The sequence below is a fragment of the Numenius arquata genome, chromosome 12, assembly GCF_964106895.1.
Source record: "Numenius arquata chromosome 12, bNumArq3.hap1.1, whole genome shotgun sequence".
Classification (NCBI taxonomy): domain Eukaryota; kingdom Metazoa; phylum Chordata; class Aves; order Charadriiformes; family Scolopacidae; genus Numenius; species Numenius arquata.
The window spans coordinates 6,753,526-6,781,276 of record NC_133587.1 but is presented as its reverse complement, the minus strand read 5'-3'; the positions used below and the strand labels follow the sequence as shown (position 1 = coordinate 6,781,276).

At 39.5% G+C, this 27,751-nt stretch overlaps 1 protein-coding gene across 1 annotated transcript; it reads left to right on the top strand.

Annotated features, from left to right (window-relative positions):
* Positions 1-8,959: 8,959 nt before the first annotated feature.
* On the top strand, positions 8,960-9,934 carry MC3R (melanocortin 3 receptor). Its single transcript, XM_074157172.1, has one exon. The coding sequence runs from the start codon at positions 8,960-8,962 to the stop codon at positions 9,932-9,934; it is 975 nt and encodes a 324-aa protein (XP_074013273.1).
* The last annotated feature ends 17,817 nt before the right edge of the window (positions 9,935-27,751 follow it).

The following is a 27,751-nucleotide window of genomic DNA, read 5'->3' as shown; positions in this document are numbered from 1 at the left end:
TCAACAAGAGTGCTCTTGGTGAGTTCAGTTGAAATTTAATTCTTTCTGCCATCAGAAGTTGTGAAAGGTGAGCAATAGATGTCACCTTTACATGACAATACCTTTTCTCATCAAGACAATATTCAGTACAAACAAAAGCTTAAACACCAGCTTGTTCTGTTGTGTTAAATGGGAAAATGTGCTGTTCAGAAACACCTAACCATATGTTATTATTAAATACAAAGAAAGGTGTATAAATAACCTTGCGCGCTTGAAGTGATGAAAAAAAAAAAGGGAAGGAACAAGAAAAGGTATGAAAATAACTAGTTGTCACTTCTATTTTCCATAATAAATGGTACAAGGTTTCGTCAATCTTATTTGCTTTCCAAATCAAGAAGATCCTGTTTCTAACAGAAAATATTCCATATCACACTCTGTAGTTTGACATTACTCGAAAAAATTGGCTCATACTGCAAATTCCAGAATCTAGAAAAGGGAATCTCTCTAACCCGGAACAGCATTTACATCCCTTTTTGTTGAAGGGCATCATCTGCGAGGGCACATGTGGCTGGTTTAATAGATGGGCACAGGCCTTTGCTATTCCAAGTTACCCCTAAATCATAAGAAGTAAAGATTGCCTCACTCTGTTCTAGAAGTTATTTTCAAAAAGCAAGGCGGATAAAAGCACCGAAGCTGCATTTTTTACAACCATAGAACAGTATTAAGGCCACATCTTCCACACACAAAAAGAGTATAACAGAAGACCCTTGGATCAAATTAACAAGGAAAAAGTTAGACCTAACTAGTAATTAAAATTAAATTATAGGTTCTGATAGCTTTTATCAAAGTCTTTGAGAGAGAAGCAGTCTTACAGGAGTGCTCTTCTGCAGCTAGAAAGAGGAAACCACACATCCCATGGCCTTTCCCACTCATTTCAGGAAAATTCTTTATGCTGAAATATGAACTGAAAAACCAAGTAAAAACTTGTAGAACTTGTGGGACTTTTCTCCCCCCTGAAACCTTCTGCAGGTCTAGGAGTGGCTGGTGACAGGCACAGTCCATCTCTAGCATGTAAGGAGAAGCCGCATCGGCAGGGGAAAGCTTCAATGTTCTGGTTGTGGGGTGTTTTTTTTTTCCTATTCTCCTTGTTTGAGTATTTTGCCTGCAAGGAAACAACACTGGACTCCAAGTACAGCGACAAATTGAGGCGCTCTAAGCATCAGCAGAAAAATCTCTCCCAAAATCCATCCACCCACAGCATCTGACAGCTCAGTAACATCATCTTTCAAGCTTGCCAGTCTCTAAAGTCTTACAGTTATCTGTAGTACCAGGAGTGAGGTCAGTCAGCAGCATTAGGTTACAAGGCTTTAAAAGGTCAAATGCACCCACTGCTCAGCCCCAGCACCACAAGGCAATGGGATTTATAAAGACAAGGGCTTCCAGGGAGATGAGGAAGATATTCCAGGGATTCTTGGCACTGACAAAGCTGAATAGCAGAATACAGCTGGCTCAATCACATCTGCTTGTCTCTCACTGTAAATGAGAGGACAAAACTGATACTGAGTATTATTAGTCTAAAGCACTTAAAATCCCTTGAATATGACAAAGCACCTGCAGGTGGTAGTAAGTGTTTTGCAATCAGGTCTGCTTTGTCTCCTTTTATGCTTGGATGAGAAGGAAAATTGTATATAATGTCCAAAGGTTGAGTCTGTTTAAATTAACCTGTTAACTGGCTGAAATTATAGAAACACTTATCTGAAAACCACCTCATCGCAATCATTACTGCATGTTCTTTTTCCTCACTAATCACAAAGGCTGGCAGGCCACCTCTTCGTTTGCAGTACTGGTGCTTTGTGCTCCAGCCAGGATTGAAAGAAAATTCAGTGGATCAGATCCCAAATGATGCAAACTGCTAGTGCTCTGCTTCAACAGGGTTTCAGTTGGTTTTATCAGGTGAAAATCTATTCTTCCAATTTGCAAATCTCGTCCATTAATCTGGTACAGACATATACAACTTCCACTGACCTCAGCTGATGCCAGGTTCATGCTTCCCTCAGATCACAGGGAGCCTCAGACTATAAAAAAAAACATTATTAGCTATGGACATGACTGTAAAGCATATGAATTACAACTTCTTTGAAAAAAACAATTGAAATCATCTTAATATTGCATCTCATATCTAATATTGCAAGTGATTCTACAGTCTGTGAATGTGACAACTAAAAATGCTCTTAGAAAGCTGTTATCCTAAGACATTCAAGAAAAAGACAGCACTTAATCATCTGTTTAAAGCAGTGTCATTGTATGTCCTCTTTGCCAGATTCTTGTGAGGCTCCTACTTCTAGTTTTGTTGGAGTGTGATAATCTTCAAGTAAAAAACAGCCCAAACCACATTTCCACTATTTGTTATAACTAGTGATATTTTCATGATTTCAGATAAGAAAACTGAAGAGGTTTTTTTCTTGAACTAAGTCAATACTCAAAAGGTTCATGATCTGGTGAGTAAGATCTAAAGTTTAATTTACTGCATTTGACAAGTATTCTATTATCAAAACATAAAATTCTACTAAGACAGCTTTTCAGCATCAAATAACTGTATGCCAGTAGAGAGCTGAGTAGCCATCATGATGAAGTGCCCAGGTGATGAATTCAAGCACATATTTACAGATATTTCCAAATCAAACCCTGTAAATCAATGTGCACAGAATTGAAAAACAGCATTCTTCGCTTTTGCTCTGCTAAGATAAAATATTTTACCTGCTAAGTCCTCTCCTGAAATGACTAAAACTGAGGAGGGGTCTTCAAGAGTATCTCACTGTTTTGGGTACTTGGAGCCACAGGAGAGTAGTATGTACCTGCTGCATGGGAGCAACTGTCTATTATCCTCCAACTTTCTTTAAAATTTCCAATTTCATCTGTCACAAACTATGGTTGAAAAAGAGTGAAAATAAAGCAAAATGATATGCATTTATCAGCCATTAGCACCTTCAATCTCATGGCAAGTGTTAAACAAGGTTTTTCATTCAATAACCTCACAAGGGAATTCTCTCTAGAAAAACTCCATTATCCACACTTAGCAGTAGGTGTTATTTTCTTTTACCTTTCCCTGAAGATTAAATAGTTTAACTAGTGAAGAAACAACTGAGTAATAACATACAAAAAAAAGGAAACCTTATAATATAATCTGCTTTGTAAAACATGACTAAGTTTTTTATGAAAGAAAATGAGTTGTTTTTCTTTAATTTCATCACAGCCAAGATTCCATTGATTTTGCTGTCATCATCTTATTTACAGCTTTTTTTTCTTGGAAAGGGAGTTATTTTGGGGTCAAGTTATGAAATAAAGGACCTCATTATCATGAGATAATGAAAGCCTCCTCGCTAAAAGACATCCTGATAGACCTAATCTCCACATTGTACCCATTTAATCTTTGTGGGCTTGGGGTGGGTTCCCCTGACATTTTAAAATCAAGGTTTATGGTGGCAATATGTGAAAATATGAGCTTAAACTGTCTCATCTTTTCAGGCAAAGAACTGAATGGAAATTAGATCTTTCAAATCCTGGGCAAGAGCTCTAATCAGTAACCCAGAATACAAAACAGCAAAGACGCATTTTCCTCTGAAGCCATTCTAAAAGGAGGATGTGGCCACTGCTAAAGGTTGTCAAATCCGGTCTCAGGTATAGAGTGTAGTGAGGAGAGAGCACCTGCAGGTATCCACCCAGCTGGCCTACGTCCTGGTCAGGATTAGACACAAGGAGCTCTATCAGCCAGACCTGAGACATGCACAGGCTCAGACACAGAAATTTTTAGAAACATTCAAGGTCAAAATTCTGGTTTTGATTGAGTTCTAACGCCTCCACAGTTCAGGAAATATTTGCATAATGAAATTCAACATTCATTTTTGCAATCTGGCCTTCAAGCTGCTAAAACTTTTCTTTTTTATGGGTTTTTAAACTATTATTCATAGAAGCACAGAAGAGTGCTTCTCTCAGTAAAAACTAAGTTAGATCACACTTATTTAAAGACTTGGTTTTAACTGTAGCAGTCTACTCAAGTACTGGTATTTGTATACAGAACCAATACAAGATTTGAGCTCTAGGTGCATTTCAAAAGATACCTACTGCTCAGCTAAGTGAGACACTGAAGACCATCTTCACGATCCCCCTCCAGTAGATCATTCTGGAGGCTGGAAAGCACAGCTGTTTTCAGAACCAGAGTATAGGGGGTTAAGTCCTCATAGTAAACAAGCCTGAAAATCACCCCTTGCCTCTATAAACTTTTGCATGTGTGAAGAGTCATCATAAGAAATATATTAACAAGAAAAAAAACCCACCAAAAAAAAAAAAAAAAGAGAAAAGGAGAAGGGTAATTCTAAGGCCAAACCCACAACTATTTCTTACCACCAATCTGCTTAACTGAATCAAAGTCATGCCAAATTTGTGAAATACAAAGATTCCTCTCTATCTACAAGGAACAACACATTTTGGGGATTTGGGACTGGAAGGTGAAAGAATAAAATATGAGAAGGCAGCAATAGAATTGTCAATGATAACTGATATAGCAGGGGACTGAACTTCATGCTGCAAGAGATGCTTTCCCTTCCCGTGCACCTATTCTCCTCTGACCTATGGCCCCGGCTGCTGTCTGACTTAAACATGGCATCACGTCACAGAGAGTAGGTGACAGTTGCATAGCAACTACAGGGACAGAAACCAAGGACTTGTCTCATTCAGTACACCAGAAGATTAAAAAACAACGTCAATAGTTTCAACAGTGACTTTGGTTTTGCATCCAGAGAATAAACAAAAACACAGCAGAAGGACGACACTACTCCCCAGTTGTCAAATAAACGTACTCTCACAACACCTGGAGAGAAGGCTATGAAACGTAACATTAATTGTGGACTGCAGAGCCCAAGACAAGAGGCAAGAAGGGTATTTTACCCACTGATTTAAAATAGATGAGAACACTTTCTGTATATTAACAGAATTGCAATGAAACATTCAGAAATACTATGAGCAAAGCCCAAAGATCCAAAACCTTGACTGGTCCCACTCAACCTGCATGACTTCCATACTGGATCTCCTCTGAACAACAGTCTTGAGCACATCCCAGGCGGCAGCAGTTTAAAGTTTTCCCTTGAGGCCTTGGTATAAGAGGTGGGACCGGCCATGCACAAGGCAAAATTTTGGGAGTACACACAGACTACTCATCTTTCTAACTTTCCAATCTTTTCTTCACCAGGTTTTGGTGGAGAGAGGACCTAAACCAAGTATTATTTATTTTTACATGCCCTGGACTGCAACACTTGCCATGGCTCTGCTCCCCTACCCAAGTGGACTTCACTGTCTAGGAGACTGAGGATATGAATGTCTACTGTCATTTTCATAAGTTTTAATATGTTGCCACTCCTCAGATGTAATGTAGCAATTGCCAGGGTGCAAATCCACACCGAGACTGCAGTGGATGTTACAGCAACCTGTCTATTTTGCACTGCAACAGATACAGTCACTAACTATATCTCTGGAAATGAAGCAGGAACTGACAGCTGAGGGGCAGCAACTTATTATACTATGTTATCATAAAATATAGTGAAAAATTACAGATCACATAGGTTTTCCAATGCTGAGCAGAGAAACCCCCTTAAGCCTTTTCACAATAAGGCCTTACATGTTGTTGCCTTTTGTGCAAACACAGCTTCTTCCCATTTTTGCAAAGACCATCGAATAAGTTTGAGCTTGTAATCAGATACATGAGGCTTTAGTCCACTATTTTTAGCACTTGATGGCAAAACTAATAGTGCCATTAATCCACTTTGGTATATAACATTCAATTTCCACTTCAAATTGCATCTCAGTGCAAATGGTACCTTGATTCTTGCTGTCAGATAGGTTTCATTATGAATTTCTGAATGTATTTAATGACTTATTCTCAGATTCAGTTGAAAGGCAGGGAAATCTGTAACGGTCTTTTGAAAGAGTATGGCAACAAGGGGTGAAGTGTTCTGGAGTCGATTATTTACAGGACTAATGCAGTATATTGCTGAGACTAACCAAATGGGGAAGATAGAACTAGAATGCAAATGGCAAAGCACTCCTATGAATTGGTTTACATGCGGGTACCCAAAACATAAGTGCCCCTCCATCAGCAGATAATCCAGAGCCAAGGCCAGAAGAATGAAGTTTCTCCAGGGTGAGCTCTCCTCCATGATTGGGAGGTCTGCCTTTGATTCTGTCCTCACCCTGAGAGGATACAACCTCCACCTGCCACTTCACAAGACAGTACCAAAAGCCAGAGCTGGCAGGGAGGGACATCTGTCCAGCCTTGCAAAGATGGGCTCCTCCTCAGTTGGAAAGGCAATGTTTACAAGGCCAGTGATAGTCATTATGTCTTGAAATCACTGTCTTCAGTGCAATACATCAGCTCGAGACAACTGGCAAGAAGCAACTGGGGCTCACTGCACAAAATAAAGATAGCTGCTCTAGGCTTAAATACATAACTGCTACTCTTGAACAGAGGGAATATATTTTCCCTCCCATAGGATCAGATGCATGGGAGAGATAGCTTAGAACAACAAACTATCTGCTTTGAAATACATCACTGTGAATTTAGGGAGAGACTAATCAAGACTTTTAAAATGTTAACCAGACAACTTGGTGGGCAAGTCACCAGCTATTTTTTCAGATTAAAATTTCTGCACTGGGTATTGTCCTGGTAAAGGTATCACCTGGGGCTTGAATTTGAGATTTGTTGGCTCTTGGTATTGAATTATGGGTGCATGATAATAATTTTGTGGGCTCAAAATGAATCTGGAAAAGATTTGTGACTTTTTGAGCTAACAAACCTGTAATAGAAACCCCATACATTAGTATAGGTGACATTGTGTTGCTTCGATTCTAAAGTACTTCTGCAAAAACACGAGTCATTAAGTACATGGACAGCAGTAAGTACTTTAAAAAAAAAAAAAGAAAATCAAAACTAAGAAAATTCACTACAGAGATATAGTGAGTGAATAATGTATAAGGAAAATCTACCTTATGTTTGCCTGTTAATGTATGATAACTGACAATCTTCCATGTCCTCCATAGGCCTAAAGTCAGTACAATTCCAGTGAAGATAACTTCTGGTGGGCTCCTGTCAGAAAAAGCAGCTGCTGGGGGGGGAAGGATTATTTTTGAAAGAGTAAAGAAAGGAAAGGCCACATGGAAGCTTCTTTCATTTCTCCAGCAGAGATGTCTAGTTGGGCAGATCTTCTAGTACGGGTGCCCAAGGGTGCATGGGCCTGCTGAAATACTGGACACAGACCTAGCACCCCAGTAACACACTGGGTCAGACCAACTCATCCCACAGCTCTGTGTTCACATGAAGTGCCTATGAAGGTTACTAAAAGAACCTTCATTAAAACAGGTCTAATACCAGAGCAGTCCCACGTACCCAGCATTGACTCTTAGGAATAAAGGACTTTTCAGAGAGTTAAGAGATGATGAGAACGTCTAAGAACAGTTAGGTCAGAAGGCTTCAGGCTGTTGGAGATGCTATCAAGGAAACCAGACCAACACTAAGTGTCCGTTCTCATGAACTGGGCAATAGTATTAAAAAAAGGTTCAACTGAGGCAATTGAACTTGAACAACTCTGTCCTTGAAACCAATGCTGCCAGAGATGGTTTGGAAGTTTAATTCAGCTACAAATTAATTTCCACACAACTGGTGTAATAACCAGCTGAGCCTCGGGCCCTCCTGGGATGACCCTTCTCTGCCAGTACAACATAGCACACTTCTGCAGACAGGGAGAAGGGAAAACACAAAAAAAAACAGCACAGAGAGCACAGTGTGGAAACTCACACCTACACTTTTCTTCACTTGTGAGCAAGGAATTTAGAACTGAAGTAAACAAGCATAACCCAAACCATTCATGGCAAGGAATGAAATCCCTGGGAGCTTATCTCTGATGAAACCAATGTTATCTAGCTAATGACAGCCTTTGGAGAATCTCAGCAGTTATATCATGGGCATATTATTTGCACCCACAACCCATCTGTGCTACAGCTCACCCTCAGGTTGTTGTCTTGAACCACAAGGTCCAAAACCCAAGAGATCCCAGGACATTCTCAAGTGAGGAGTTGTCTTGACTCAGCTCAGGGCTCAACCAGCTCATTCAAACCAGGCAAGAGGAGCTCTGGCTTGGGGCAGGAGAGGAGCAGAGGCCAGGACAGCGTATGGGCATCCTGCCTGCCTCTGAATCCCTGCCACACTCTGCTGCTCACCCCTGCTCACTTCCATTAGCAGGACACAGCTGCCGAAAACAGGCATAAAGTTTTGCTGGATGAAAATCCCATTTTTTTTCAAATGAATTTTAAAGCAAATCCATCCTATTCGCTATCTGCAGAGGGCGCCAGACAGTTTCAGATCCGCTGGTGGAGCCAGCGGTGGAGATGCTGTACCTGGTGTTCACAGCTGTCAGTCAGAAAGGTGCTTGCTCTCTAATAGCCAATGCTCTGCACGGAGGATTAAGTAGGAGTTGCACATATAAATCCGTTAGTTCTCTTGTCCTTTCTTGCCACTGAAATAGCAAGAGATACTTCACTGAGCTGCAACAAACCTGCACTGGCCCCGGCAGATACTAGCAGATGAGAAAACTCCCTGCTTTTAATCATCAGGAGAGCTAGAACCAGCAATGTGCTGCTGGTGATTTTTCCCTTCAGAGGAAACTGTTTGATGCCTGCAAGATTTGAAGCTCACTTTCTTATGAAGAAGAGCAGCCTGTGACTGACACAAAACTCACTGTAAATGCAGATTTTTTTATGTTTCTACTTGTAAAAGTGACTAAAGAAAACTCCTGTTTGATTCCATCTCCTGTGCACAGCAACAACTTAGAAGGACTTCTTTTCCTTTGTCTTTTCTTGCTCCCCTTCATTTTTTTTCTTAACCTGTTCTCTATCAGATCCTTAATCACTTCTGAATTCAACTCCTTTGCTCACAATGAATACCACACACTTTACATTTTCATTTCAGCCTGTGCTGCTTAATGTCACTGAAGACTTCAATGACTCAATTCTAAACAGAAGCAGTGATGGATTTTGTGAGCAGGTCTTCATAAAAGCCGAGGTCTTCTTGACTTTGGGGATCATCAGCCTCCTGGAAAACATCCTTGTCATTCTTGCAGTGCTGAAGAATGGAAACCTACATTCTCCCATGTATTTCTTCCTTTGTAGCTTGGCTGTGGCAGATATGTTAGTGAGCATGTCAAATGCCTTGGAGACTATCATGATTGCAATCCTGAGCAGCGGCTATTTGATCATCGATGACCACTTTATTCAGCATATGGACAATGTTTTTGACTCAATGATTTGTATTTCTTTGGTAGCCTCAATTTGCAATCTCTTGGTTATAGCCATTGACAGGTACATAACTATTTTCTATGCTCTCCGTTACCACAGCATCATGACTGTGAAGAAAGCTTTAACCCTGATTGTGGTCATTTGGATTGCTTGTATCATCTGTGGCATCATATTCATTGCCTACTCAGAAAGCAAAACTGTCATTGTCTGTCTCATCACCATGTTCTTTACCATGCTCTTTCTCATGGCCTCCCTTTATGTTCACATGTTCCTGTTTGCACGCCTGCATGTTAAGCGGATTGCAGCCCTCCCTGTGGATGGGGTGCCCTACCAGCGTACCTGCATGAAGGGAGCTGTCACCATCACTATATTACTTGGGGTCTTCATTGTTTGCTGGGCACCTTTCTTCCTTCACCTCATCCTCATCATTTCTTGCCCAATGAATCCATACTGTGTCTGCTACACTTCACACTTCAATACCTATCTGGTCTTGATAATGTGCAACTCAGTAATTGATCCACTCATTTATGCTTTCCGGAGTCTGGAGATGAGAAAGACTTTCAAAGAAATAGTGTGTTGCTGTTACGGCGTGAGTGTGGGACAGTGCATGCTGTAAACATCTGGCTCTGTTTTGAGAGTAGAGAGAGGATACACACAAGAGGTGTATGAATACATATATGTATTGAGATACATAGCAACTCCAATTTAAAAGCAGTGCTTGAAGGAAGGGGTACAGGAAAGAAAAAAAAAAAATAACCTTCTGCTTGATGCCTTGAATCATACTTTTCAAAGTGAAAATCAGATTCAACTACATTATATGAAATTATTTAAATAGCTATAACAGAAGGAAATCCAGAGTGGCTTACAAAATAGCTTAAGAGTCCTTAAAGCAACTGCCTTATAGAGACTGAAATAATATTCTCTCTACCATTTATTTGTACTTGTTGCTTTATCTCTGTGCCACTATCAAGTCAGTGTTTTCTAAAAGATTCCATTAGTAACCTCTATGGAAAGCTATTCACTTGCAAGACAAATCAAAACATCAACAGGTAACAGCATTGCTCTACTCCCATGCCTCCACCTTTTATTAAAGAATAGATTAAAATTTATGCTGCTTGCTATAAAGCAACCTGAGTAAAATCTTTGAAGGGTGAAAGTAAGCATTCCTCTTGCACTGAAATATTCTTTCAGTAGAAATCAGTTAAGAAAAGGAACAGCTACTGTATCGGTGATAGTGTGACTTAAACAGCTGCCTGATAGAAGTGGCTCATATGAAGAAGGCATTTACATTACTTATTTATATCCTCAAATTTTTAAGTTTAATTTTTTTTAACTGGAATGCACTGATCAATGTAGTATTTGGTATGTTAATACAATATGTCACAGAAATCTCCTTTTGATACGTTGTCAGCAATGAGACCCATCCCTAGAAAATGTTGAAGACTACACAGATCTGAACATAAGGAATAGCTAAAATGCAAAATAGTTTGAATTTAGCTTTGTGTAAAAGCTGGAGTCTTTAGAAGCATCAATTTGGCTAAGTTAGGTACCTGGAAAAAATAAGATGTGTATGGCAGATATGGTTTCTATGCCTTGAGAAATATATGTCCTGGGTGAGTCTCTTTTTACTCAAAGAGCTTTGCACTGCATTCAGTGGATGGACACTCCTGCATTGGAAACAAGAAAGCAACATGCTGTTTGCAATCATTTTCAAACTCTGTGTGCAAGTTGGTGGCATGTAAATCACGCAACTTCTACAATAATTTAGTCTTAGCCTCAGCTTTTTTTAGGAATAAACCATATAAGTGGCCTTCAAATAGCACACTGTAACTGAGCAAAGGCTGGTACGATTTGTAGATAATGCAGTGTACAGACAGTATCACAGACAGTGCCAAACTACGAAAACTCTAAGCAATTCTAAAGTCTACTTTGCACCTTTCTGGTATCTCACTTATAGCAGGGGCAGCAATCTGAAACCCTCAGGGTTGTCTATTGCTTTCAAACATCTAAGAGATCTCATTTGACTTCAGACTATTTTTTAAATTTTTTTTTTTTTTCATTCATTTGAGTGGAGTTACTAAGTTGTTATTTCTGGGACTCCCCTCTGTCAGTTTAAGACTAGTTATCCAGACCAGAGTTTCCCAGTTTACTCTGCCTCCAGCTGTGCATTCACACACTAGTCCTGGTACAACTCAGGCTGATGGTGTTCCACTGCTACTGGCTCCAGAATCCAGCTCTGACTGTCCATGGGGAAGATATGTCCCACAGTTTGCAAATACTGGCCTCTGTTTGTCTGTGCTTTATTCTCAGCATCCTACAACCTCTGTGGGGAGCAACCTAACTTCCCAGTTCTATGGAGTGTATAATTTTCATGGGGCCAAGACCCGTCTCTCCCTGTGCTCTAGCCACACTCTGCCCATCAGGCCAAACCAACTCCATGCTCCCTGTTTCCTTTGCTCCCTGAGCACACCCTAAATTCCCTAATCGAGTTCCCATTTCCTCCCATAACCCCACCCTCCAGACTTCTACCTTCCCAACACTCCCACTGTTCCAACACTTACCTAATCTCATAATCCCTAATTTTAAAAAAATTAACTAAAAAAAAAACCACCAAGGTTGCTGTGGAGCATGTGGCAGAAGAGGCACAGATGAAAATTCTCCCGCATTGCAGTTAGAGACCAGAGAAAATCCCAACAATTGGCAAGTAAGCTAAACCTGAATGCTTTCAGCCTTATCTGTGTCTCACAAATTACAGTTTGGCAGTACTATGATCTGTTCTGTTAGCTCAGCCTGTCTTACTTCCGCAACAACCGATGTGGCACATCAAGATGAACTGAAACAAATCTGCACAGGAAACAACACAACTGGCCTTTTGTGGTGTGGAAAGACTGTACCTACTTGTTGTAACAAACACTACTTATTGTCAGTGCTACGTACCTTTATACTCTGGAGCATGGTTTGCCATGTTATTCTGCCTCAGGTTATTGTGTATTTAGCTTTTATTGTACCTGATGTCCTACTTATTTCTCTTTTTAAAAGTGATTTTAGATGAGACTGATTCATACTGTGCTTTGCCTTTAAGCAAAACATACATCTGTTAAATAAAACAATCTGAAGACATCACTTAGAATCATGTTTGCTTCTATCAGAGCACCGTGCCGTGTCAAACCAGACCTAGTGGTCTGGGTCACAACACTAGAAATAGAGTCTAACATTGGCAAATTGGCAAAAACATCCTAATTTTACATGCTGACCACAGAGCTACACAAAAAAAAAAAAGAAAAAGCAGAAAAAAAAAAAGCCAAATGCCTCCATCCCACATGCAAACACAATGGAAGGAGAATCCATAAAATCCCTCAAAAGATCTCTCACAGTTTCCGGTACCAGCCAGTGGAGGTACAGCTCCTCCCCACAGGTTATCCACAGAGATGGATGGTGGGTTTGTCCAGCCCCAGTTCCAGACTCCCAACTCTAACTCACACTTTGGAAACCCATGGTGCAGTCTTCTGCATGAAGTCAGGACAGCAACCACCACAAGCCTATCCATGATGGGAAGGGAAAGAAACAGTCTCCATGGGACTGAACCCCACAACAGTAGGTAGTGAATTAATATAGCAGCTACAGCTCCAGGTGTGAAGTGAAAGGGAAGGGAAGAACAGGACTGCACTCTAAGGAAATATCACTCCTATCATCAGTTGCTATGGGCCAGAATTAATGCTTCACTGAGAAGGGAATCCTGGAACCAGTGTTCTGCCGTCCTCAGGGACAAAGCTGAGGTTCAAGTTGGAACTCATTTAAGAGATACACAATGACTGGAACATCATCAGAAGCCCCCCAGAATAACATTATTTCCCAGCAGTGCACCCTATAGATGTATACATACAGCAGAACTAAGACATCACAGCAACACATGCTAGTACAGGGCAGCAGTCCTTAACATACACTAGTAACCAAAGCAACATCTCTATCTGCTGAGAATCTGCCCCTGTTTATAATCGCAGTGAAATATGAACACTTTCAGAGTTGTTACTATTAAGCTAATGTATAATCTGTTCATAAGAAGAAATGTTTCTTCCTTGGTAAGAGTGCTGGGCTGAACAAGATATATGCAGTTTCCCCCTAGATAGCATGAGAAATGGCAGACGAGAATATCGTTGTCATCTAAAGGTGTCATTTATATGGATTTATTGATTCAGTTTTTCTGCAAGAAAATCAGGCACTTCACGAGCACTGTAGGATTACTATTTGCTCAAAGACTTGTTAGAGAAGCCTCATACATTCAGACAAATATTTGAATTCACAGGAGCATGAGTTATTCTGCTAAGTCAACTCAACACATACTCTGCAAATTACAGCCAGATTTGTCTCCCATATAAAATTCAGCATTACACATGCAATTTTCCCTTCAATAAGTGTCTAAATATTTCATAATTGAAATCATTTGTCCTAATGGATAAATAACAAAGTCCAGGCATGGAATTCTGCAGTCAGCCAGTCATCATTAGGGCCATTAGTAAAAATACCTTGATGATCTCTTCACTGAAATAAGATGCCTCTCTGTTCAAGCCTAGTTTGGGACCGGGGTTAGCTGTTTGGTTTGGTAGCCATATCTAAACCATTAAGGTTATTTTAAAGCTCACCCACAGAGGAATACTGCTTCACAGCATACACCGGAAACCCCTTTGCTGGGTAACCCAGCCCAATCTCAGTTCCACACCTCTGAGATACTATGAGAGAAACCAGATAACCCAGGCATGGAGACGCTCAGCATGGGTACAGCAGATGCAGCAGTTCCAGAACATTTTGTTCTTTCCTATCTCCACCATCCAAGAGCACAGACAAGCTGCACCCAGACTGACTGATACAAGATTATCCCTTCTGAATAAGGCATAGGCATCTGGACAGCATTCAGCGGGCTATAGGTGCAGGGCAGGGGCAGGAGGGCTCACAGAGTTTGTATTAGCAATCCAAAGGACAGCTCCAGATATCACTGTAAGTGTGGCTACCAACTCATAACAGGGATCTCTGCCTTTCCCTCTTCAGAAGAGCTCTGGGTACAGGCATGGAACTAATTCTTTATCATGACTGTAACACAATGTCTATGTTTAATAGGCTGGCAGGTAGAGGAAAGAAAGACCTTTCAAAGATTAATGAAAATTCCTGCCCATATATATCTCTGTGAAGAACATTCAGATGGTGCTCTTCTGCTGAGTTTTTAAGGTTAAAACTCAGCAGGTTAAAATACAGCCTTCTTTTTAAGTGGTTCAGTTAATAATGTACATTAAGTGGACCAAGGCATTGAGGAGGGAAGATAAAGCAGATTCTTAAGGCCAGAGCTATGAAGTAAGCTCATTTGCACAGGGGAAGCTCACTACACTGGGAGCTTCGCATCATCACAGCTGCACATTTCATTGTGTTCTCTACCAGGATGCCCTGTAATGGGGTCACAGCTCAAGTCAGACTTTACACTGATGAATTAAAATAAGCTCTATCAGATTCGCTCCAAAGAGAAAAACATAGCTCTTGATGGTTTAAATCTGCTTGGAAAACAAGCATTTTTTTATTCTTCTTGTTTGAAAATAATTTTTCCAGCAATAACAAGCATAGGGAAGCTTGCTCCAAATCCACTTTTCATAACCATCTACCACATTATCATCATCACAGTCATTATATATTTCATAAGCAATTTAAATTGTTGCACAGGACTATGTTCATTCATCACTCTCGTAATATACACCTGTTAGAGTCAACCCAAAATCACCAGGTAAGGCACTAACACAGGACTTTGCTACTGCTACCGGTGCTGATTTGAGCAAAAGGCATATTTTCATCACACTCACTGATTCAGTGCTGTACAAAGTAGCCCTAAACCTGCCTGATATGGGGAGATTTATGTATCATAGGTGTGTTAGAAGTGTGTCTGAAACAGAAACCATAAGAACACAGTAAATTTGGTGTTTCTGTGATGCTGTATTGGTCAATGGGGCAGAAGTCCAGAAGTATATACTTCAACAGGAAGAACTGAACTAACACTTTTAAGAGTTAAGATAAACTTATAACATTCACATCATTCTGAAAACACTAATGACAAAGGTCAATCTACTCACTATTCTTACATATTTAAATGACTGTACACAAGGACATACCTCCTTGTTCTAAGACGGTGATGGAAATCTCTTTATTATCTACATTTTTGCTGGTATGACTATTCATAGTGCCAGAGCTAAGTATCTGCCCTAAGCAGTTACAACAGTTATGAATTTCCAACCTTTTTTTGGTCTTGCTTTACACTTTTCATTTCTTTGTGAAGAAACACAAAACTTTTTATTTGAGGCTATTCCTCTCTTGTGATTACAAAGAAGGCACTGCTGAAGTGAGATTTTCTTAGAAAAGCCATAAATTTGTGATTCTACTACCATTAGTACTTCACCATTAGTAATAAGCACAGTCAGTATTCACCTTCGAGCCTAACCGATGCAATTTTGGTTTGTTATACATCTATTACTGATTCAAGGTCAGAAATGAACAGTCTAAAAAAAAATTAAAACATACAAAGCAGTCCCCATTTGCTATAATGGGTATAACAAGCAACACAATGCTTTCAACACATTACTGATATAATCACTACAATTATAAGGATATACATTGGGGGTAAGCTGCAACTGAACTACAAAATCAGAGGCCAAACTTGATGGACTTGAAACCACCCTGTATTAACATATAAATATTATAACCAGGTATTAATTGATGTAACAATGAATATAGCTTAAATTAACAGGATAAGCTGAGGTTTCTTTTTTAAATAAATACCCACACACTGAATCAGAAACACTTCCAGCTACACAAATTCACTAACTTAACTTCAATTAACATTTAAACACAGATAAACGTACAAACATCCAGAGAAATGAATGTTTCTTGAGACTTACATATTTGCAGAGGTACAAGAAGCTGTAGCTGAGGCAGAACAACTAGAGACCTCCTGCCTATATGCACCTGCTATTACACATGTTCCCATTCAAGTTTGTTCACTCAACACTATCCCATTTTACACAAGCAGTTGGGCAGCAATCACAGTGCCTCTCCACCTTCAAAAGCTGCACTACTGAAACAACCTACCCCAAAGGGGCCATTATACTGAGCGAGCTGATAATCAAAGCAGTGAAAAGGTGCAGCTGGGAGAATCAGTCTAAACAGTTATTTCCTGTGAAGAGACAAGGCAGTGAGGGCCTATTAGCACTCATTTCATTAGAGGTTCATATTACTCCTTAAAGGAGTTTTGCATAAGTGTTGGTGCGTATGACTTCAAGCTGCTCGAGTGCACACTGAGAAAAGCATCCAAGTGGGATTCAGAATAAGTGCATTAAGAAACACAGTGCTTCCTCTGCCATTACCATACAGCTGTGAGGGTCATCTCAGGACTTCTTCAGCTCAAACTGTATTTCATAGAATCATAGAATTGTGCGGGTTGGAAGGGACCTTTAAGATCATCTAGTCCAACCATGAGCCTAACCCTGATAAAAACCATCACTAAACCATGTCTCTCAGCACTATGTCAACCCGGCTTTTAAATCCCTCCAGGGATGGTGCCTCAACCACTGCCCTGGGCAGCCCATTCCAAGGCTTAATAATCCTTTCAGTATCAAAATTTTTCCTAATATCCAATCGGGAACCCCCCCCCCCCAGTGCAACTTGAGGCCGTGAAGTTGCCGTATAGAGGCCATATAGAAACAAGAGTGGCTGCCGATGGTTATGAGCACATTGCAGTAAATATTTCCTCGAGGAGGAAGAAATGAATGCAATTTCTTCACTCCTTGTTTCATTTATGATTAAGATCTATAGAAATTAAGCTTCATTAACAAAAAGCACGGCGCAGCAAAGAAAAAATCCCCCCAAATCACTCTCAGTGTAATAATTAGCTCCTTTTTCTCCAGTTCTCACCACAGTGGAACTGGGACGTACTTCTTAGTGCATCTTCCTTGATAGGGAGGAATATATAAAACAGGAGAGGAGTTTTAACTCTTTTTCTCTTTTTATAATACCTTATTGCATGGTAGTGAGTATACCCAAAGGCTATTGTTGCAGGCAAGGAAGTTCCTCTCCAGCAGTCACTGAAGAGGATGAGACTCTTTTACTGTCTAGAAAAGTCAAATTAGACCACTGCTTCACTGTATCTATGTCAGGAACAGCTTGCTTTCTCATCTACAGAGGGAGCTGACAGGGACTGCTAGAACTTAGCATGCTAGATGTTATTACCTAATTGCTAGCCAAGGTAAGTGGTCATGCAAAATTCTATATTCAGGAAAAAATAGAGAAGGAGCATGATTTTTTCAAATAACTTGCCCGTGGAACTAAAGATTCTTTTTATCTCTACCTCAGTGAAAGACTGAATTTCTATCCAACCCTGTAGACCTTCAGCTTCCCAGATTTGAAATGAAATAGTGAAAAATTTACAAAGTTGCATTGTTATGAAATGTGTATGTGATGGAAAGTGTCAGGCAGAGGCATCTCTGTTCCTTCCAGTTATGCCATCACCTCTGAGATCACCCAGACACTGGGAGACCTGGAGCTATAGCACTGCCAGCAGGCTGGAGATAGTTCCATGAGTCATTGCAATTCAGATTTTCATCACCACTAGGATCAACACCTCTAAGAAAATTTTGGGCAAAAAAGAGAGGCAAGAGAAAGCTGGTTGGGAAACTGAAGTCTGAACAGCTCTGCAAACAGCTACTGGAGGCATGTAGTGCTGTGGGACAGGGCGAGATCTGAGGATGGATATCTTTGGTGCCTATCAGCAGATAAGAACCATTAACTGTGAAATCAAGCGTCTGCAGCTAATTAGTACAGACTTCATCTGTAACATTGTTGCTGTCTTATTTCTCAAAGCCTATGTACTACTCCTGTCTTCACCCTTTAAGAAAAAAGCACCTCTCCACAAAACACTTGTCTCTCAAAATGAGGCGGAACTTATTCTTCATTTTGGCAAAATACTACTCCAATCCTTGTAGCTTTTTATTGCCTGCCTCCTCATCACAGTCAATTACGTGATACCTGTGAAAAGATTTGCCTTTAGTAATTTTAAAATGGTACAGCGTGTACTTGGAAATGCACTCTAAATCAAGGACTCGTAATTTAAAGTTCTTAAGTGGTATATGGACAGTAAATAAAGATAATCTTTTGTTTTCAGATTTCTCTGCATGAAAGCAATTCGGGTAGAGTTGGGAATTCAAAACTTCTGGTAAATCAAATCAGGAGGCAGGACCAAACATGAGGCATGCAGTAAATTTATCTTCATACATAAGAAAGCAGTTAATGGATTTGCATATAGAACTTGATATACAGAAATTAAACCAGACGCTGGACTACTGTCATGATAAAGTGTGCTGCATTGTATTTTTATGTTCGTGTAATAGACCTTCTATTTAATCAGAAAGGCATGTTATCTAACAGAAAGGTTGTTCGTTAAGATTTAAAGATGCTCATAAACTTAAAAGAAATTGTTGTTATGTAGACTGTTACTCTATTTCCAGGTTTGCAGCCAGTTATGAGGTGGCGGGGCCTTAGTTCTTGCCTTTGTGACTATGCAGGTTTTCATTTCCTTCTGAGTCAAGAATGTGCAATCAATAGCTGTGATCAAGTATTCCACAAAAGCTATCAGTGGCACCATTAACCACCTTCATATCTCTCATTTGAGAAACCAGCTATCAGAACTCTAGTACAATTCCAGTAATGAAAAGCATTTGCAGAGAGTTATGAAAGTCTAATGTTTAAACAAGCTTTAAAGGGTATTAATCATCCAGTTTTTCTTAGAGACCATGGGCAAAGTAAATCAACATATGATTTAATTTATGGTGATGAGCCATGTAAATTGCATAAAGTTGGAGGGGTGCAAAGAAGAAAATTTGGATAGGCCTGGCACAAGCTTTTGAACATCAAAACAGATCGGGTATACGTTAATAATGACTATTGTTTTTTGAGGGGGAGGTGTTTGGGGTTTTTTTGTTGTTGTTAGTTAGTTTTATTTTGATTCACAAGTGAATTAGCCTAGGAATCAATAGGGGCTAGGCTAGTGTTTAGCCTAGCTAATAGCCTAGGCTAGTGTTTAGCCTAGGAATAAATAGGGGCTTTAAGAAAAAGGTATTTCCCAACCAGGTTGGTCCTGGTATTTTTCATTCAGGAGTCAGAGCACACCACACGAATAGTCTTGGGACAGAGGTCTTCCCATTTTAAACAGATATCCACGAACCCAGCCTGTTTCTTCTGAAAGACACAAGTGTCTTTCTCAATACCAAAATCGTGAAAGCAGGTGCTACTTAAAAGCACAAAACAGGGGAACACCAGCTCCTCTATTATGCAATGACCTGAACATACACTTCCAGGGGAGGGCAATAGCAAAGAGGGGCAGAGTGTCCATCAGTTGATACCAAAGCAGTCTTAAAATATATTTTTTTAAGCAGAATCAACTAAAATTCTCTAAAATCAACTTTCCTCTCTGAGTTTGTTTAAGCTTATGGGCACAGCACGCTATGACATCTATCGCAGCAGGCAGTCACAAACAAAATCTGACTAGAAGATACTCTTTTGGTCATTTGATTGCTATTCTGTGCCTCCTCTCCAGCCACGCCACAGGGTTTTCAACCCTATGCACCAAATGCAGTCTCTCAGCTGTTACCCTCCTCCTCTGTACTGATGGCTACTGTTACTTAAATGACAGCTGAACAGACAAAGAATTCACCCCATCTCCTAAGTACTATTTGGCTACTACTACTTCCCTGTTTAATGCCATACCTAGCAAATGGGAACTTCACAGGATGTGGCCTAAACAACAAAAAAAAACCCAATAATCCATGTATACAACTGGTACAAACCTGCCATTTCTCTAAATAAACCTACAACTGTGTGACTAGAGTTCATACACTGGTGTGTCATTACTCTTCAGGCAAAATAAAGCAGGTGTGTGCACAGGAGTAACTGAGAAACTTCGTATGGGCTAATATACTTCAGAGAGGAGAGAAGTAAACATTTAAAATCAACTCAGGTAAATGCAATTAGTCAATAAGACAACTTACTGGATTCCTTATGAAATCAAAGAAGTTCCCTTTGACTAAAATCAGGCTAGATGAAGCAGAAAAAAGTACACTGAGAATGTTAAGTTTGGAAGTATGTGTGTACATGTATACAAAGTGACAGTTGCATATTTCAATAGTAAGAAGCTTTTACTAATGAGCAATTGTTCTCTTGTGCTAACTGCATTTAGATCAGAAAGCACAGGTTTTTTTTCTTTTGATGTAGCAAGCTAAGTTGAAAGTGAAATCATACACAAGCATATACAACTGAGAGCATACACAAGTTGACTTGTGGGTGTAATAACAATACAAACATTGTTTCCAGCACTGATTCATATAATTTAGCCTTATTATGGATGATCTGGCATGCAATTTGATAATTCTATCATATTATTATTGCCCAAAATGCATATATTCTTTTGCTGTTAAAAAGCTATCTTAAAATTATAAACCAGATAGGTCATAAATTCTGTTATAAAGTTAGTAACTGCAAAAACCTAAATTTTAAATCAAAAGCTAGAAGAAATGGGAATGACATTGGAAACAAAAGCAAATTTTCATAGGGTGGTGATTTTCTGTCAAGAGAAAAAAGATTGGATTTCTCTTTTTTTTTCCAGAACTTCTACAACTAGGTAGTAATTAGTAACAAAATCTATTGAAATGAAATCGCGCATACACAGAATCAGGTGGTGCACACATAAGTTACTAAATATTCTTTTTAAAAATGAATTCACCAAGCAGAAAAATATAATGTTCTCAGAGTTTCAATTCATCGTTTTTTCTCTCATCTCCTATAATATTAATTTAGACTGGTTTAGGTTAGATTTCTACCACCTCTGATTATTTATTGTGTAGTGTCACTAGGAACTGACATGTGACTATGACTTCATGTTGGAAAGATTTTTTTTCTCTTGTATTAAAATAGAATCATAGAAATGTCTAGGTTGGAGGGGACCTTTAAGATCATCTAGTCCAACCATCAACCTAACTGATAAAAAACCACCTTTGCTGGCTGACAAAAAACTATGCCAGATGCACTTAGCAGGCTCATACATTTCCAAAGGCAATCATATCAATGAGGCAAGGGAACACTTGCCTCCACTCAGTTTCACTAGCAAGAAGACTTTGTATTATTTTAGCCAGGAACAACAGCTTCCAGCTGGCTTGATGGGAATTAGTCCTAACCTCTGCTGTCTCCCAAATGGACAGAAAGACAAAACCTCTAAGGGATATTTGAAAATTTTGCCCTGTAGTTTTGGCCTCTATATTTAAGAATTCTAATTTTGTGTTAGCTAAAAACATATTGTACTTGTAACAGTTAAAGGACAATTAAGCCAATAATATCCTTTAAAACTGAAAGCCTACAAAATACAGACATTTAAGGCAACCAAGACCAAATAACAGTTACTTAGAATGAAATATCCACAATCTAAATTTTGTATGATAACACAAGTACAATGCTCTCTCTCTTAATGAGACAGGGTAATCAAAATGGAACTAATTATTTCTCAGATATGCTGGATTTTAAATATAATTTTTTGACCTAAGTGCATCTCCTTACCAGAATCTAAGAGCAGTGAAATTACTGACAGTCTGAATGCACAAGAAATATTCAAAACCCGCTCAATTATTATCTGAAAAGCAATATGTGGAGAGGTATTGAATATTGTACGGAAGAATTTGTTTTTCTTTGCTTAAGGAAAACTGAAGTACAAGGCTTTGTTTTTGCCTTGTTGCTGGCTTACAGACCAGAATACTACTTAATTGGTACCGTGGGCAGAAGCATCTTTCACATACTTTCCTGCTGTTGCCCCCTCCTAAATAAACAGGATTTCTTATTTAGCAACCAAAACATGCTGCTTATAAATGTTCATCTTTGAAGGTTCTGTAAAGCTTAGGGAAGAGATTGGAAAAGATGTAGGGGACCATTTCTTAAATAATGTCAAATACTGAATCTAGCAAAGTTGGCAGGGAGGATATTTATTTCAGGGAACAGTATTTTCCAGATTGTAACGGCCAAGAAATAGCTCAGAGAACAGATTTTGGGGGGGGATAGCTGGAGCTATGTGACAGTTTTGTGTTTTGTTGTCTTAAATGCTGTCCCCTTGGTAGTTCTCCTTAATCAAAAATTATTCTGATATACTGAAGTAATACTTTACTTCTAATGTGACAGTTATTCCCAATTTGTTGTATAATTACTCATCAGAAAAGGCAAATAGCTTCCTAGGCATATGCACAAATATTGCTATTTAGAAATTTAATTCACTGATACACTACCCGCTTTCTTGTTTTATTGGAAGCTGGTAAGAGCACAAATGTAATGCAAGGTTTTAATATTACTTTTTGTGAAGAGATAAGTACATTAAGACAGGTCTGTAAACAGTGCATGAAAGCTCTCTGTGATCAAAGCCACGACATCAAAGAACTTTGAGCAATCAGATTTTCAGAATAAAGGAAAAAATGGAATTAACTAAGAATACCATTCCCACATTGATATAGCAATGAATACAAGATCATTAAGCCATCTGCATAATGAGTGAGTATGTGTTAAAAGCCAAAAGTAATTTCTGTAGAGAAAGAAAAGTCTAGAAACAAGCCATATCTTAACGAGAAATTGTCATTACAAGATATGTATTTGTTTGGAAAATATTGCTTAGCATGACCATGTTAATGTAGTAATACATTCATTTTCAAAAATCTTCTTGTTTACATTGTGAATCCAGCAATGTCTTGTCCATTTTGTCTGGACCTATGTAATCAGACCCACATTGGCTGTATATTCATGGTGTCTAAGTAGCTAAAATGTGTACTTTCACATCCTACAATTAGGATCTTACAGTAAAAACCAGCAGTTTCTTAAGAACTTTCTCATCATCATGAGTTACACAATATGTATATATAATATATACATTTACATATATATCTGTGCATTTATACACGTGTATGTACAAGGCATATATTCATTTTCCTTAAGAAGGCACACTTTGAATCAATCACTGACAACTCATAGACAATCTGGAATTAACTGTTTTTTGCAGTCACATTTGGTTTTGCATGTATGAAAGTGTTATTTGTTTGCGTTCTTTTAGTAAGAATTTAAGCATCCTCTGTTCTGCTGTCTGTCTTAACATCTAGCTGGTTTGAACTAAAATCTGAAAAAAAAATGAGATCCACAGATTTAAAATGGTCACTTTAAGACAAACTGGCACAAGCCGTCTCCAATTTACTTAGAAAGATTGAAAGATTAAGACTACCTGCTTCTTGTGGGAAGCTTAAATTTCAATGGTTCTCTTCTAGACCCTCTGACAACTTAATCCAACTGTAGTTTCAACTTTTATCATCTTATTTTATGGAACTACAAAATACAACTGTTCTAATGGAGAAATTATAAACCAAAAGTAATTCTTTTTTATTTTTCTCCCTTTTGGTTCGTCCATACATTTAAAGGTATGCTGAGAACTGGGAACACTGAATTCTGGAAGAGTATAGAATCTTGACCATAAGTACCATAAAATGTGAAGTACTGAGCGTTCCTTGTGTAAATCCTGCCAAAATTTGATTGCAAATCTAACTCAGCAGGTCAGCATTTCTGAAGAGCTCAACATCCTATTTTGGAATAACAAAAAAAAGTGACAAGCCTCTCCAGCAGCTTGGCAGTGCTCCCCGGCAGAGCGCAGACCTGCAGTTCAAGCTCAGCAGGGTGACTTGTGCAAGCCAGAGAAAGATGATTTGGCTTTCGGTATGAACTACATCTGCAGAAGGTTTGCACATCTTTTCCCCAGATTGTCACAAGTGAGGCCATTCACAGATGGCCACCACGAGCAGGCTGATGCTGCGAGCAGCTTGCTGTGCCACACCATGGGCAGGATCAGAGCTGCTCAGCAAAGGCGCCATCTCACAGGAGTGCTTGAATTCAAACAGATCTAATCAGCAGCTCAAACAGGGCTGTCTTCTCCACCTGGCCAGAAGTGTTTATACACAAAAACAATATGCTAGTGTTTTCCTGACAGTCATGCTAATAAACTGTGGAAGGAAATCAGCATTAGGAAGCAAAACAACATGTAATTGCCATAGACAAGTACTGCAAAACAGCCAATTTGTCTGTGATTCAAATGAAAAATTACTATTACTCTGCCTTCATTTGCTACTTTCTGTATCAGAACCTGTTATTAATCATATTCCCAGTCCAGACTCCAGGAATAATACAGTTTAATACCCAGCAGGAAGTGGGTATGTTGACATAATAACCAAAGTATATATATTTTGGTTGAAAAATTACTTTCTTTCACGGGAGGAAGGTTATGGAGACATTGTGAATCTAGCTTTGATAAAAAACTCTGTTTTGAACAGAGAGAGACACCACCATGGGAAGAGTTGCTCAAGTGGAAAAAGATAATCATTGGATGCAACAGTGTACATTAAATGACAATTAAAGAAGTTTCTTATTAAAAAAAAAACCACACACAAACCACAAACCCAAGACAAATTACAAATCAATTGCCTCTTACTGTCAAGCACATGAAAATTAAGGCTTTCTTGACACCATACTGTGAGATACTGGCAGGGGTTTTTTCTATTCTGTATAAGCAAATGCTTCAAGCCCTGACTTATTACACTGGCCAGTTTCAGATCTCCAAATAACCTGCAACAACAGCAATAAAAAAGCTTGAGAATGTCACTTACTCCCAACAGGGGAAAATCCTAATGAACAAAAATCCTCTCCAGAAAAATTATCATGGTCAGTGCCCTTGTACCTCACTGTCAGGGGCCTCTCCATCCCATTGCCCGAGAATATTGTTCAAGAGGGTATTTCTGAAAACTCAACCTGTGACTGCTCATTTGCTGAATTTGGGATTGACCTGCATTGCTACAGAGCAAGGCAGCCAGCCGCCCGCCCGCCTTCTCACTCTGCCCACACGCAGCAGCACAGAAAGCTCCATGGAGAAAAGGGAACTCTACCTACACACAAGTTATGCTCCAGCAGTGCCGTGGACTCGCATCATTTAACCACCTGCAACTGTTCAACTCCAAGAGAGCAAAAGGCAGGAGCAACAGTTTAGAGAGACAGACATAAAACTAGGGTGCATGATTCAAACCTGGTGACACTACAGTATCAGGAGTCTTGCCATTTAGACTTTGCTGAGCCAGATTTTTTAAAAGAGATCGGCTCCCATCAAAGCATCTAAACAGCAAGGTCACCACTCCCAAAAACTGTCAGTGTGCTTTCCAGAGGGCTCAGGCTGCTGACTGATTCCGGAAGCCTCACTGGGAGAAGAGCCCTCCCAGAAACACTGACCAGTGGGAGTGGGACCAGCTAGAAGACACAACAGCAGTACAGGTGGCCCATTTCCCTATAGACTCTTCTGAATTGGACTGATAAAATGCAAGTATCTACAACTGCTTTCTCAGAATAAAACTAAACTGCCTGCAGTTGATTGCAAAGTACATTGATGGAAGTGTCCATGGAGAACGAATGAGAGCAAAGGCATTTTCAAGCATCAGCATTTCTCATACTCACCAGTAATTTCTTTTCACGCAGCTTTTATTCTCTTGACTGATACCAATTGTACCTTTTCTGTACTTTCTTCAGGAAGCAAAGATTTGTGCATTGCTTGTCTCCTGGCTACTCTCATTTATAACATGCTGCCATAATTCCAGATTCGTGCTTCTAATCCTACTGTTCTTGTTAGAAAAGGTGTTACTTTTTGACAATACATGATCATCTTCTCTCTGGGGTGCTCCTGCAAAGCAAAAAAACAGATGCTGTGAGGCTCGCAGTGCCGTTTCTGAACAATGGGAAGAAGTCACCCGAGCTCATTCCAATTTACTCAGCCTGTACCAACATGGTAACACTCTCATCTCAGAGATGCTGTCACTTAAAGGTTTGCCACGATGAAAGGGATTTTTTTCTCCAGATAATTAAAGGAAGAAAGACTGGAAAGCTACAGCCATTTCTGTAGACAAAAGCAGACTGTTTCATACAGTTTCCAAAATTGTATGACACTGTTTAAAATAAGGAATGCAGAAGAACTTTGTAATTACTGCTACCAACCAGTAATGTCTGACAACAGTGTAGAATAGGGAAGGAGACCAGCAGAACTGTCAAGTGGATGTGGAGGGTCTGACTTTCAGGATACTGCGAATTTAAAAGAGGAAGCCCATGTCATAGAAGGTGAATATTTCGCGCTGAATGTGTTCTAAGAAAGAGACTTGTTTCCCTCAATATCTCGTTCCAACTTCCATTGCAGAACAAAGGCAAGAACTACAATGCGTTCAGGGGTTTGGAGGGAGAGGTGGTTTTTTGTGGGTTTTGTGTTTTTTGTAGTTTAGGTTGATTGGGTAGGTGGGTATTTTGCAACACTCCTAATCACATTATTTGGTAGAGTGATGGGTTAAAAATCAGTCCAATTTGATTACCAGTTTTAATAATGGTTCGAGATAGCTCACTTTAAGAGAAGCTGCAGAAGAGTTCCTGTTGCAGTAACTAGAACAAGTGGAGAGGCACAAAGCAACCCTAGCTCCTTCAGATTCTGGAGAATTAACCATTTTACTGCCCTTCCCAAGGCTTTTGATTGTCTTTGACGTCATGAACTCCTGACAGCTACGATTCCAACGGGTTATGTCCTATTTGGAAAACATGACTGTACCCAGTCTATCGTCGATAGTGCAGCTCATGTCAAAGACACAACTCGTGTCAAGGTTCATGGCATGCCATGATGCAGCCCATGTCAAAGACCAGCAGTTTCATATCAGGACTAGATACGGGTATAATATAGATAGGGACACTTGCAGGCCACAGATTATGACAGAGCATGAAAAGCACACACTCTCTCTGTAGCGTGTAGTACGCTTCTTAATGCTTCACTTTCTTCTCACTCTGTTTCTTTCTCACCTAGGGGATAAATTCAAGTTTTATGAAGATATTTCTATGATACAGGGATAAAGACATAACTACAGAGTACAGTAATCAGGTGAGGCCAAAAATTCAAAGAACCATGAAGATTTGGTTCCCTTCTTTTCTAGGACCTACTGAAGCAAAATCCTGGAGTGTATGTTTGATTTTAACACCTCTGTTATCAGTGGCAAAGATCTTTCTTCCAGCAGTTTCAGCAGTAGGAGGTAATTGGAGGACATAACACAGCACAGCATTTTCAAGGAAAACTTGTTTTCAGATACCTGCTGAGCACCATAAATACATTCATTCTGGTTATGCTGACGCAGTCAGTCAAGCACAGACCTCCAACAGGGACTGTTCTGCTCACTGACAGGTGCTGAGGATGCTTTTATCATCTTTGAATATAACACACTAGCAAACATTTCTGGTTTGCTGTAGTCCCAGAAAAACTTGGAGTGTCCACCTGGTGCCA